Source organism: Hypomesus nipponensis, chromosome 4, assembly GCF_054491055.1.
Source record: "Hypomesus nipponensis isolate SF chromosome 4, ASM5449105v1, whole genome shotgun sequence".
NCBI lineage: Eukaryota > Metazoa > Chordata > Actinopteri > Osmeriformes > Osmeridae > Hypomesus > Hypomesus nipponensis.
The window spans coordinates 8,189,145-8,202,445 of NC_140364.1; the positions used below are offsets into that span (position 1 = coordinate 8,189,145).

Here is a 13,301-nt window from a genome sequence, read left to right on the forward strand (position 1 = left end):
GCTTCCTGCGACTCCTTCCACCACATGCAAAGATGCCTTCAGTTTCACACACACCGAATGAGACAGTAGATGTTTTTTGACTTGTGTGTTTATTTGATATACTTCAACAATACACATTTCCTACAAATCTACAAATGTCTAATATTCTGAGTCTGACTGGAGGGCTAAAAACACAAACATAAAGAAGCACTGAAGCATATTCATATTTGGCCTGTACTTCTTGTGAAAAGAAACAAACAGCACAGTTTATTATCTGGACAGCCATCTGAGAAATATTTAGCATTGAAGAAGAATCTAACAAGGGTACAAAACACCTGCCTTAAAGTACTTGTCCTATTCCTCACAGAAGCTATTATGCATTTGTAGCATTCAAACTTGGTTGATTGATCAACAATAAGATCAGTATCAAACGTGACAAAGTATGAACTAAAAAAGAATGGTGGGGGCATAGCACAGAAACGCAGTGGCAGACAGTACTCTGGTCAGAGACAGTTAAACATGCATACACAAGAGTTAGTCAAGAGATGGGTCACAAGCCCAAAAACCTTTAACAGTACACTAGTCTGTCTCCCTTCCTGTGATAACTGCTGCCCCAGAATACATTTAAGATAAAGTACTGGGGGAAACAAGTCTTTAGGGAGATCTCATAGAAAGACAAAACACTGAGAGTTGCTACATTGTGGATCAATAACTTTCATCTTCAAGTTAAATATTTAGTGTTTAACAGATCATGTTAGTATTCATAGTGTTAGTATTTAAATTAATTCCTGAAATTTTGAGGACAACATCTCAACAGTACATTAACTGCACTCCATAAAGCCCACAGCTGCTGGGCTAAAGCACAACAGCCGCCCTGGCAAAGTTTGAGCCTTTGGCCGTGCTAGGTTTCTAACCTAGAACAACAATAGCATAACAATAACATGAAACAGTGCACTTGTACATAAAACATCAGAAAACATGCCTAATGTTGTGTTAACATCGGAATATCTCATTCCAAATACAGAACAACAGAGTCCTGGCTGCAGCAGAGGGCAGGAGTGCAGAACATAAGATGTGTTGAGTCAGTAGATGGTGGTGAGGTAGAGGGGGGATGGTGTGTGTGGAGGGATAAGGCAAGTTTGCACACTTCATAGATACACTGGCTTCAAGTCATTTCCTAAACCATGGTTAACCTGACTCAGTACTGAACAGCCATGAGCCACGCATAGCTGGTTGACTATTGAGGCTCTCTCTTTTCAACTTTACAAATGGGAGAGGTGTGGAAAGGTGTGATAAACGAGGAACAGATCTTACAATGAGCTATTCCTTTCTCAAAGTGAAATGGAAAACTGCATGAGTCTGCATATGCACCAGATTTGCAAAGATTCTCTCTATGTGAAATCCTGCATTGACGATATACTGTAAACCTTCATGAAATGGCTGCCTGGTTTGTACAATTAACTTGGGAGCCAAAAAAGAAGCATCCTGAAGGGCTCTTTTTCAACACCCTGTACCTCTTCAGATGACCTCATCATTCCATATAACGCTACTTAACACTCCCTTGTATGCTCTCATTATACCAGTAGTGCAATTGTCCTGATTGCACCAAACAGTAGTATAGTATTTTGTGTCTGCGTTGTTAGAAGTGCAAGGATGTCATGACTTCAAGGACATACAGCATCTCCCTTTTAACAGCTTATAAAGAGAAATCAACTGGTCGTATGGTCCCCCAAATCACATCTGTGAGAATGGTTACAGTACATGATCTCTGTGAGGAAATCAGTTTCTTACAACTAACAAATAAATATAACAACTTTGTTTTTACATAGGATAGTGATAAATAGAACAATTCTGTGAAAACAGCAGAAAATGTTTACATTAAAACCAAATAAAATCATGTGTATTCATAAGAAAGCACATGTTGTATACAGAAATAAAAAATAAAGCATATTCAATAACTGAACCACTAGCTTAGTGGCATTGGTCAAAAAGCACTCATTCTCCCAAGAGACTTCGCAACTGTCAAACATGATTTCATACTTTGATCGGTTGATTTCACATACATTCCCTTTTGATTACAGGTCATCACTGACAAGTCTTAATAGCTACAGGATGAAACCTTTCAAAATCCCATACTTTGATGGGATACAAATATTTTAACTTAAAAGCTATAAATCTGGCTAAAACATGTGAAAACTAGATGGATCTTAGGTTATGGATTTGGTCAGGTCAGACCTTTGCCCCTCTGGAGAAACCTCGCTATGACAGAAAGACTAAGGGATGAACTCGCAAACTAAGCTAGCATTCTAAACTAGCATACTGGATAATAGGTCTGAACTGCTCGTTTGCATGAAACTCGCATGTTAAGAAGCACTTTGGGTTTGGCAGCAAGGCAGTGGACACGGGCAGTACTGGAGGAGTAGAGATGGACTGACAGGGAGAGGGCAAGGAAACAAGGAAATGAGAAGGTAGGAAGGAGGGAGAGACAGAGGAAAGAAGAGAAGAAATATATAAAAAGACATGGGAGGGCTAAAGACGCATGAGAACAAAGGTTCCAATAGGGCCATGTAAAGATATTATAGATATGTTAATGATGTGTTCATGTCAGAACAAGAGATACAGTATATAGAATGTGTGTGTAAGGCGGGGACACATATGCATACACAGGGTCTGGGCAGAAATGGGCGGGGCTTCCTGAGACCCTCTTCCCTACGCCTTTTCTCCTCTTTAGCCCATGCGAGTGGTCACCTACATAAAGGAGGGACAGAGTCAGACAGAGTGAGGGGAGGGTTCGGGTGGAGGGATGGAGAGAGAGAGAGATATAAGGGGTTTATTTTTGTGCCAAATATTTGGATTTCAATTCCACTGCACCACCACATCCCATTTTCAAACTCATGTCATTGGCTGGAGTGCGTTACCTGGGAGATGCTGACACCAGTCAGTTTCTCCACCGTGTCTGGGAGGCGGGTCATGATTTCGAGCACCTCCCCTGTAAGCTTGGCCACGCCCACCTCCCCTTCCCCACTTGAAATCATGGTGATCTTCTGGGCAGCCAACAGGGGCTTGCTGATCTCCTCGGCCATCTGCACAGATGAGGTGGAACACAAAGACAGAAGATAAGAGGCTAGCTCAGGGCATCAGGACACTGGATGATGACCAGAGGTCAGTTCAGTATTCGGTCGTACTAACACAGTGTAAGGAGGACGGTAATGTGTGTGGTTTAGGATTTTTTACAAAAAGTATGACGTTCACAAACATATTAGAATGTGTGTCCCAATACCTAGGTATTTATTAGGACAAGTCTACCCAACCACCCCATGGCCCAGTGGCCTCACCATAGGGATCTTCTCTAGCAGCATGTCCACCATGGCCCCCTCCTTGTACTGCTGGAAGGCCTCAGCCTTCTTTGCCATCTGCTCTGCCTCTGCACGGCCCTTAGCCTCCACTGCAAACGCCTCGGCCTCGCCCTTTATCTGAAGCAGGAGGAGAGAAGGGAAAAAGTGGAGGAGAGGAGAGAAAGTGGCGGGGGGAGTGGGTTGGTATGTAGGACACTAGCAGGCAGTATGTTGGAGCCTTGCAGAAGGAAACGCTCCACACACGGCACTACGGGAGTGCTCTTGCCCTACCTTGATGGACTCAGCCTCTGCCTCCGCTTCCATGATGAGCTGCAGACTGGGGAGGGACAGATGTTGACATTTGACAATTCTCATTTGGCATTTTCCGACAAGAACCTGGCTAGGCTAGGCTGACCTAAGGTAGGCAGCAACGTATTGTCCTTCCTGCCCGGGGGTGGTCCTCACCGTGTGGCCTCGGCCAGCCTCTCCAGGCGGTATTTTTCAGCCTCTGCAGGCTTTTTGACCTGGGCCTCCAGCTCCATCTCCTTGCGGGAGATCTCCTGCTCCTGCAGCAGGATCTGCTGGCTGCGCTCCACCACCTTCACCTGCATCGTCTCCTCCTCGATGCGCTGCTTGGTCTTAGCCACCTGGGGAGGAGAGGGCGGGGATTCAGAGTCGGGGTGCAGGAGAAAAGAGGAGCTGTTCAGGGTAGATGATGGGATGATGGTCTGTCTCTGTATACCTGGAGCTGGTAGGCCATCTCCGACTCTGCCTTCTTGGTGTTGACTTCGATGTCATAGGCAGCCTTCTTCAGCTCGTAGTCTCGCTGGGCCTTGGCCATCTGGATCTCGTTCACATACTGGGCAGAAATCTTCTCCTGCATGGCGTGGGCCTCCTAGAGGGATGGACACGGAGAGGGAGGATGAGGAGTGCTCACATATTTAAGGTAGAAAGAGAGCAAGAGAGAGAGAGAGATCTCACCCTGATGACAGCGTCTCGTTTGAACTGGGCCTCTCCGATCCGAGCGTCCTTCTGGACCTGAGCAGTGCGAGCCTTGCCCAGGGAGTGGAGGTAGTCCTGAACACCACAGAAGAGAGACAGGTGCCCTGCACGTTACATCTGTAGTACATCAATCCATCTCCTCGTCTAGATTCCCATTCATATATTCTCCCACTCATGTATTTATCCATCCACTCACAAATCTATCCAACCCTCCATCCATCAACTACCTAATGATGTATTAATCCATTACAGACGGATGATGCCGGCCACTATGTAAGCATCGTCCGCAATGAAGGCTCAACAGCAGACAGCAGCCCGAGCAGCTCCTCCACCAGGCGGCCTACCCACTCATCTGTTCATCCATCTCCACTTACCTCAACAACAAGACTGAGAACATGGGTAATAGAGAGGGAGGGATGGGCTGTGAACAGTACCTGGTCGTCGTGGACATCTTTGAGCGTATAGCTGACCACGCTGATGCCCATGTTGACCAGATCTGAGGAGGCCACCTTAAACACCTGCTCAGAGAACTTCTTGCGGTCTTTGTAGATCTCCTGGAGAAAGGTAGGGTGGAGAAAAGAGCGGTTGGTTGGAGGCCAGGGAAAAGCCCAAGATCATCCGCGCAAACACATGGGACACATGCCCAGGCGTGTGCACAAACAGTTTGTTTACCTCCACAGTCAGGTGTGCTATGATAGCCCTCTGGTGTCCCTCCAGTGTTTCCAGTGCGATGTGGGAGATCTCACCTTCTGACTTCCCCATGAACATCTGACAGGCAGCGGCCAGCATCTGCTTGTTCTGCCCCTGTATCTTCATCTGGATGTGTGAAGGGATGTGTGTGGGGGGGGGGGACGGACTCATCAGCAGCTAGTAGTGGCTAAACAAACAAGCTATCTTCTATCTACTGTAATGAATAACCATTGTCTCATGAGTTAGAAAGTGAGGGAGAGATTCAGAGTTGGTCATTTGGAGAGAGAGATGGAGAGACAGACAAATAAGAAAGGGACCAAGTGACAGACCTGAGCGATACCAGTGACTGAGATGGGAACTCCATGGCGTGTGTACACTTTATCACTCTTCACGTTTAGAGTCAGGGTGTTCAGAGAGATCCTGGAGAAAAGAAAGACAGCGTGAATGGGGGAGGGATGGAGAGCGGAGAGGTAAGTGGGTATGAAGAAAGTGGGTATTTATGGGATGAGTGTGGTAACCCAAACGATTGTGCTGAAAGCATACCTCTGGATCTGTTGGATGCAAGGAATGACAAACACTCGACCTCCAGCAATCATCAGAGGGGGTGAGCGGCAAATTCCTGAAAGCGAGAGAGGGAACTAAATATTTGTCCTTACAGTTTCTAAACTGGACTGTTTGATTGCTCACAAAGAGGTATTTTACCTGACACCACCATTGCTTCATTGGGGCCACAGGTGTAGAACATGGTGCCTTTTAATAGTAAACTGGAAAAAGAGAGTATATCGAGAGAGTATATAGAGAGGGTTAGGGAGAAAGATTTGTTCACCCATTTCTTTACTCTGACCACCAAAATGGTGTTAAAAAGGCACTTCTGATCCTTGATCTTCAGCAGTACTTTCTATATGCACTATTTGTATGTCGTTTTAAATAAAAGCGCCTGCCAAATGAAAAATATTTCTTAAAATTGTTAATGGTAAACGTGGCCAGTAAAGGAATTATGAAGGAGACTTCGTCTTAAGCTTTAATGATTGTCTGTGGGAAATCAATTTAATTAATGGTCCTTCAACGTCACCGAATGGCACAAGAGGTAGCTGCAATAGGAAATGACATAGGATTTGGAGAGACATTTCAGGAGTTGAAGCAGACCAATAGAACGCAATTCAATTGGTATTCCTTCAAAACCACTTTCCATCCTTGCGCATCAATCAAGCTTTTACAGGGTGGCCAGCTCTCTAAATAGGGACACGGGCAGACGCCCACATCAGTCCTTATAAATGCCCCCTCATAATACAATGTATCTACATTGAAGGTAGCTATAGGTTATTTTAGTACTCGTGTTGCTGTTGTAAACACACTAGTTTAAATTTCATAGTCTCAATATCTTTACAAATGCTCCATCGTTCATGCAAACTTAATTTCAGAGGCTGATCTAATCAGCCTAGATGTTGCGCAGCATTTTGAGCTAGCTTACATGAGCAGGCTAGCGAGACACTATACTATCTGATTCTGAGCCCGGTCATACTATAGCCCACCCATTAATAAACATTGTAGACCCAGTGGGAACATATGCAGCATTTTATTCGAGAGAAGTAAATATTGAAATATTTCTCACCGGTTAGTGACTCGCTTTTTTCTGCAAACAATCAATGAAATGCTCATCAATTGGATGACTAATCTTTGAAATACGGTCTTGTTTTGCCTGTCGTCCCGTTAGCTACCCATATGATGGTACTAGGCTAACAGCGTTGTGGAAACTGCTATCCACCCCAGTACCCACCCCTCTTCGGCAGGTTTGGGCGCCACCTCGTGGTGGGGATTATTAAAAATATATTTCTTAAAAGTGCGCACTAATGACGGGAAACACGGCACTCCCTCTCTTCTTCCGGTCCGTGCCACAATCCCAAAGAAACCCTTTGCAACATTTTCGCTAAGCCAATCATTACAGGGGTTCTAAAGACCATAGCCAATCAACAAGCGCTTGCCTCACTTGTCCCTCCTTCCAGAACTATAAAGTCTTTGTCCCGCCTTGAGAAAGTGCATCCGCAGATTGGCACACACTGAATTCGCAACTGTAGGTCAGCTGCATTGGCATATACAACACCGTACTTCCTACTTGCATTCTGTTATAATAACTGATAATCATGAGGGAGATCGTTCACCTCCAGGCCGGACAATGCGGTAACCAGATCGGCGCCAAGGTAAGATTTTGGAAGAAAGATGGATGGAAGAAGTCATGCACCAGGCCTAGAAATAGCCTGCGGTCTTATTAGATCAGATTCAAAAAAGCGGTCTCACATTTTGTATTTGGACACTAACATTAGACAGACAATGAATTATACGATACCTTAAATTTCAAGATGGCAATCGAGTTTTTGAACAGACGTAGAAGAACCGCATGAGAATGATCTCATTGAAATCCAAATGGTAGGGGCGTGTGAGCGACATTTTACCATGCTCATTGTTCGCGCCATTGTCTTTTATGAAATGTTGTATTGTCGAAATGCAAACATTAACTATAAAAATGGACGTCGACGTAAAACTGATAACTGTCACTGTGATGTACACATTAATCTTCAAATCAAATAGCCGAGTTTGTGGCCTATATTACCTACGTATGTCCTGTTGCGCATGACATGGCTAACTGCGCACAATAAATCCGTTGTAGACTACGCCCGTGTTTGGCGCGGCCTTTTTGTCTCGGCGCCGTCTGATGGAATCTCGGTCAATAAATTGTGGGGGTTGGCGACGGTTTGTTGTCCCGAATTTTGCCCACTTTAACTCCCAACTGCGTGATCAAGTTAATTGATCTCAAGACATCAGAGCCATGCGGCTTTAGATGCGAGTGATGACGCAGCTCGGCGTTTGTTTCTAGTTGCAGCCAGCTAGATCAAGTATTTTGGGGTGGAACTGGGGGGAGGGGGGTGGCGCAGACCCACAAATATGAAGTACTGCAGCAAGAAAGTAATTTAATATTCGAGTAAAATAAACAATTTCGACATTATGACCTACTTGCAAATCAGTTATTAGCGATATCAGTTCTCACTACTTTCAAACCAGCATATTATTAGCGATATCAGTTCTCACTACTTTCAAACCAGCATATTTGCGATATCGGTTCTCACTAAAGTATAGGTAACCTTTTGGCGAGGCATGAGATAGAAACGCAAGTCACTGCGGAGGTGGTGGAGGCAGGGATGAGAAAAGGGCGGGGGGGGGCGCATTTCGGATGAGGTCATCTTTTGTAATACAATTTAATTATAAATGGTAATGTCATTTACTTATCTTCAAAAATACTTAAGTTGCCTACCATATAAAGGCTTTATTTCTAATACGTGTTAAAAATAAAAAAATATTACAATGTATTAAATGATGAATAATTTATAAAACACTTACTACTTCTAATAAACACATTTAATTTGAAGATGGGCATGCATGGGCAGGCCATCTTTAAACCCAATCCTGGTAATAAGGGTGTTAGATTATTGGATAGCCATTGTGTATTTCCTGACCGTGGCTATGGGGGTAAAAAAAGACATTCCCCTCCCCCTCAGATTGGGGTCGGTTATTGAGTTTGTGACCGTCTGTGCCAGGTCCTTTACAGTTTGGGCCAAATGTCTCACCTCCCCCACCATTGTGTGGCCTGGTGCACAGTGAGCTTCCAGTGCCTGTGTGCTATGGAAATGTTTGTTCCATAGAGGTGAGCCCTAATGCATCCTGCTTCCGAGCAAAGGGCAATTTACATGGGCTAAGTGTGACTGAGTCTGACCCATGATTACCGTGTATAGTGGAGCTTGTGCCATAGCACAAGGGCAGTGATTATGCTTCGTTCACTCCTTCTTGAAGAGGTATTTAAGAAAGGGAGGGTCAATCTCTTGCAGATGTGATTTAAATCATGCTGCTCTGGGTCTTGTGACACCACATAGACTGAGGGCCAATTGTGACTGCAGCATCACTGAGCAAAAAATAAATAAACGTCTACCAACATGCACTGGCACAAGTTATTGTCAATGATATATCTTTCAGTCTGCTTTTTACCTGCTGAATTTTTCTAATTTAATTTGTCTTGTGTTGCAGTTTTGGGAGGTGATCAGTGATGAGCATGGCATCGATCCCACAGGAAGTTATCATGGAGACAGCGACCTGCAGCTGGACAGGATTAGTGTCTACTACAATGAGGCTTCAGGTACCTCACACTCCTTCTAGAATGCACAGGATCTGTATTTTACTGTGGCAGGCTTCGGTCACCCTAGTGGTATTGGCCTGCAGTACTGAGCGTGTGTCCTTCTGTAGGTGGGAAGTACGTCCCAAGAGCCATCCTGGTGGACCTGGAGCCTGGTACCATGGACTCTGTCCGCTCCGGACCCTTCGGACAGATCTTCAGACCTGACAACTTTGTCTTCGGTAAGAATGGGCATCAAGCGCATAAACGGGCACATTGTCATCCATGAAGGCCTGGCTAGCACAAGTTACAATTGCATTTTCTCCCTTCCCATAGGTCAGAGTGGAGCAGGTAACAACTGGGCCAAGGGCCACTACACAGAGGGGGCTGAGCTGGTAGACTCAGTCCTGGATGTGGTGAGGAAGGAGGCTGAGGGCTGCGACTGTCTCCAGGGCTTCCAGCTCACCCACTCCCTTGGCGGGGGCACCGGCTCTGGTATGGGCACCCTGCTCATCAGCAAGATCCGCGAGGAGTACCCCGACCGCATCATGAACACCTTCAGTGTGGTGCCCTCCCCCAAGGTAAGCTCAATTTGGTTTCACTTCTTGGATGAGGCAAAACGTACTCTTTGACTAGATTAAGAGAATCTTTCATCTACTCGTGCCATTCATACTTGATATGATACACCTTATTTCCCCCTCATCCCCAGGTGTCTGACACAGTGGTGGAGCCCTACAACGCCACCCTGTCTGTCCACCAGCTGGTGGAGAACACAGACGAGACCTTCTGTATTGACAATGAGGCTCTCTATGACATCTGCTTCCGCACACTCAAACTTAGCACGCCAACCTACGGTGACCTCAACCACCTAGTCTCTGCTACCATGAGCGGCGTCACCACCTGCCTGCGTTTCCCCGGCCAGCTCAACGCCGACCTCCGCAAGCTGGCCGTCAACATGGTGCCCTTCCCCCGCCTGCACTTCTTCATGCCCGGCTTCGCCCCACTCACCGCCAGGGGGAGCCAGCAGTACCGCGCCCTCACCGTGCCCGAGCTCACCCAGCAAGTGTTCGATGCCAAGAACATGATGGCGGCCTGTGACCCCCGCCACGGGCGCTACCTCACCGTGGCGGCCATCTTCAGAGGCCGCATGTCCATGAAGGAGGTGGACGAGCAGATGCTGAACGTGCAGAACAAGAACAGCAGCTACTTCGTGGAATGGATCCCCAACAACGTGAAGACCGCCGTCTGCGACATCCCACCACGTGGCCTCAAGATGGCAGTCACCTTCATCGGCAACAGCACGGCCATCCAGGAGCTGTTCAAGCGCATCTCCGAGCAGTTCACCGCCATGTTCCGCCGCAAGGCCTTCCTCCACTGGTACACCGGCGAGGGCATGGATGAGATGGAGTTCACTGAGGCCGAGAGCAACATGAACGACCTGGTGTCAGAGTACCAGCAGTACCAAGATGCCACCGCAGAGGAGGAAGGCGAGTTTGAGGAGGAAGAGGTTGAGGATGCTTAGAGACTGGAACACAAGCAGGAGAAGAGGAGGGTGAAGAAAATTAGAAAATAAGAAAATCAAGACACAAAAATGGCAAAACGGACAAAATGACCAAAAAATCATTAAGAATGTAGAAAATGAGTAAGGCGAGGCCCAAATGCATTCCCTGATATGAAGGTTTGAATCCTTAAAATGGCTGGATTGGTTTATGGAAGAGCAGACTGGTAGAATGTGCATGTGATGAAAGGTTGGGAGGATGAAGGGATGGGAGGATGAATGTACAGGACAGGAGGAGGGGGGGGGATCAACTTTACATGACCAAATAAATCTTGCCACAGTATTCATCTTACTGACTGTGATGTGTCATGTATTGTTTTGTCTTAACTCCACAATGATTGGATTAAATTTAAGTGGGTCTTTAAGAAGGTTCAAGACCCCAATGATGGAAACCAACTTTCTCATATTATCCAATGTTAATTGTTTTTTCATTGACTCATGTCCCATATAACTTAGTGTGCAACTTACAAAATAACACTACATCATAGGACCTCTGACTCCTCAATGTGTGGTTCACTGACCTTGAGGTGTACCTTATTTAACTTCTGGCACATTGGACTGGTTGTATAGCCCTCATACAAGTGCATACACCATGTTAGACGATTTTAAATTAAGGTCATTTTAAGGTTTCTCAGCAATGCGTATCTCACTTGCCAATCTTGACATGGGGAAATTGTGACTGGATGAAGGGTCTGTTTCCGACTGGAGGGATGTGTGGAGCTGTCGGTCTTCTGCCTGAGACTGGGGAAGGCCTCACTCAGACGCCAAACATCGTCTTGAAGGTGGCGAACCCCAGATGGAATTATATAATTCAGACTTAGGTTTAGTTTGATAATGCCAACAATATTTGTAGAACGGTCGACAGGTACTGCAGTGTGGTGAATCATGGTAAATGGGTGGTGTTACAGTAGTACATGCAAACATCTCCACAGTGGATTTAGTCACTATTAGGGGAATATGGGAGAGCTTTCTGTTTCATACAATTGAACTGCAGAAGATGTTTTACAGCTGAATGAATCTCTGCAAATTGATGTTTACGTTGTTGAACCACTAGTATTCATTTGTTCAAGGCTACAGAAGCCATTAAGTGCATCTGTTGCATCCACGCCTGCTTGTTGGCAGTAGAACAGTTCATAGGTCACGTCTTTTATTGCACTATGAAAGGCTAAGTTCAAACCTTGTGTATGTGAGTGTGCGTGTTCTATACATTTGAGTTTTGTCATTTATGATCACTGTGAAAGTCTTAAGTAAGGTGCCTCTTGAAAGTGATTAAAAAGGCGTTTAGAAATGTGTCTCATGTATGGTCATTCGTTGTTAAAACGTTGTAGCTTACATATAAAGCTTAATTGGATGGGTGAACTATATTCAATCATAATGAAACGGGTCATTAAAGGAGCGCCTCAAGTGAGGTCCTCAACAACAATGCAGTCACAACGATAGCTCTTTTAGTCGATCACGTCACACTAAACTATAGGTTAAAAGCGCAATGTGTTTACGGCGGTCAAAAAACGTGCAGTGCAGTAGCCTACGTGCGATTCTGTTATCGTTAAGAGTAGCATGCCCAATAGCTCAATCATTTATAAGCTAAATATCAGACCAGTCGACTTATTTGGGGGAATTAATCTTCTGGCGGTATTAACTGAGGTGGTAGCACAGACCTGTTAATCTCCGGTTTCCAACGAAATTGTCCGAGAACCACCGATCTTCAGTGGTCCTCAAGCCGACAGCTACCGAAGCTCTCCAGATAATCCCGATTTGTAACACAATTGAAGTCTCTCTTTTGCGTGTTTGGGGCGAGAGAGAGAGGGCAGGCTATTAGAAAGAAAAAAACAAACGAGATAATACAGAAAATTGTGGGTCTTGTGCCCCGCCCGCTCCCGTTGCTGGTAAAGGATATTCCTGTGTTTAAAAGGTAGGCTAATGACAACCATTTCATAATGATAAAATGTGGTTTGACAGATTTTTATAACAGGGACGTTTATGGGTGGAATGTTGCTGTTCTTTAACGTTCGTCTTTTACGTTATTTAGTTGTTTGAATTCGTCCCAGCGAATAAGATGATTTGGGGCGTGTAATTGATAATCAACAACATATGCGCATAACATTTGTATTCGTGCATACACGTTGTATTTTAAATCAGTAAAGTTTCCATAGAGCCGGTTAAATGACTTAAAGCCATCCGTAGACCTACTGATCTGAAAGCATAGGCTATTGGCTGTTATTCTTCACACTTGGTATTACAAAATGAATAAGATAAATGGCTTCTCGCCAACAGAATTACAAAGGAGTTCTCTTCTGTTTCTACGGTGGGTCTCTGCACTGCAGTTTGGTAAAAAAAAACTGCCAGACGTTTTTATATGAGAATGTTCTGGGCCTAGATGCTAGCCATTTCTTAACGCTTCTGGAAGAAGGCATAGCCTAATATCAGAATGTGTTTTAGCTTAAGTCGTCATTTGATTTCTCTATCTGACAGCAGGCTACAAGGTTTATCCGTTTTTCGGCACGAACCAGTAAGCCTACATTGAATCGGACACATGGCTATTACACAATTGATGGGCCGGGCAGCAGATGGTAAAATT

The 13,301-nt window shown here is 45.2% G+C and overlaps 2 protein-coding genes across 2 annotated transcripts; one reads left to right on the plus strand and one right to left on the minus strand.

Annotated features, from left to right (window-relative positions):
• Positions 1–76: 76 nt before the first annotated feature.
• Positions 77–7,003, minus strand: flot1a (flotillin 1a). Its single transcript, XM_084696160.1, has 13 exons — positions 6,619–7,003; positions 5,709–5,770; positions 5,550–5,625; positions 5,336–5,426; positions 4,989–5,132; positions 4,751–4,870; positions 4,296–4,391; positions 4,057–4,209; positions 3,780–3,961; positions 3,606–3,651; positions 3,315–3,452; positions 2,898–3,062; positions 77–2,727 (listed from the first exon to the last, which is right to left on the minus strand). Exons 1-13 carry the CDS (start codon positions 6,663–6,665, stop codon positions 2,707–2,709), a joined length of 1,341 nt encoding a protein of 446 aa, XP_084552286.1. The 5' UTR covers positions 6,666–7,003; the 3' UTR covers positions 77–2,706.
• Positions 7,004–7,034: 31 nt separating this feature from the next.
• Positions 7,035–12,011, plus strand: LOC146295324 (tubulin beta chain-like). The gene is made up of 5 exons (XM_084696161.1): positions 7,035–7,204; positions 9,081–9,189; positions 9,297–9,407; positions 9,502–9,746; positions 9,875–12,011. The coding sequence occupies exons 1-5, from the start codon at positions 7,148–7,150 to the stop codon at positions 10,685–10,687; spliced, it is 1,335 nt and encodes a 444-aa protein (XP_084552287.1). The 5' UTR covers positions 7,035–7,147; the 3' UTR covers positions 10,688–12,011.
• Positions 12,012–13,301: the final 1,290 nt, after the last annotated feature.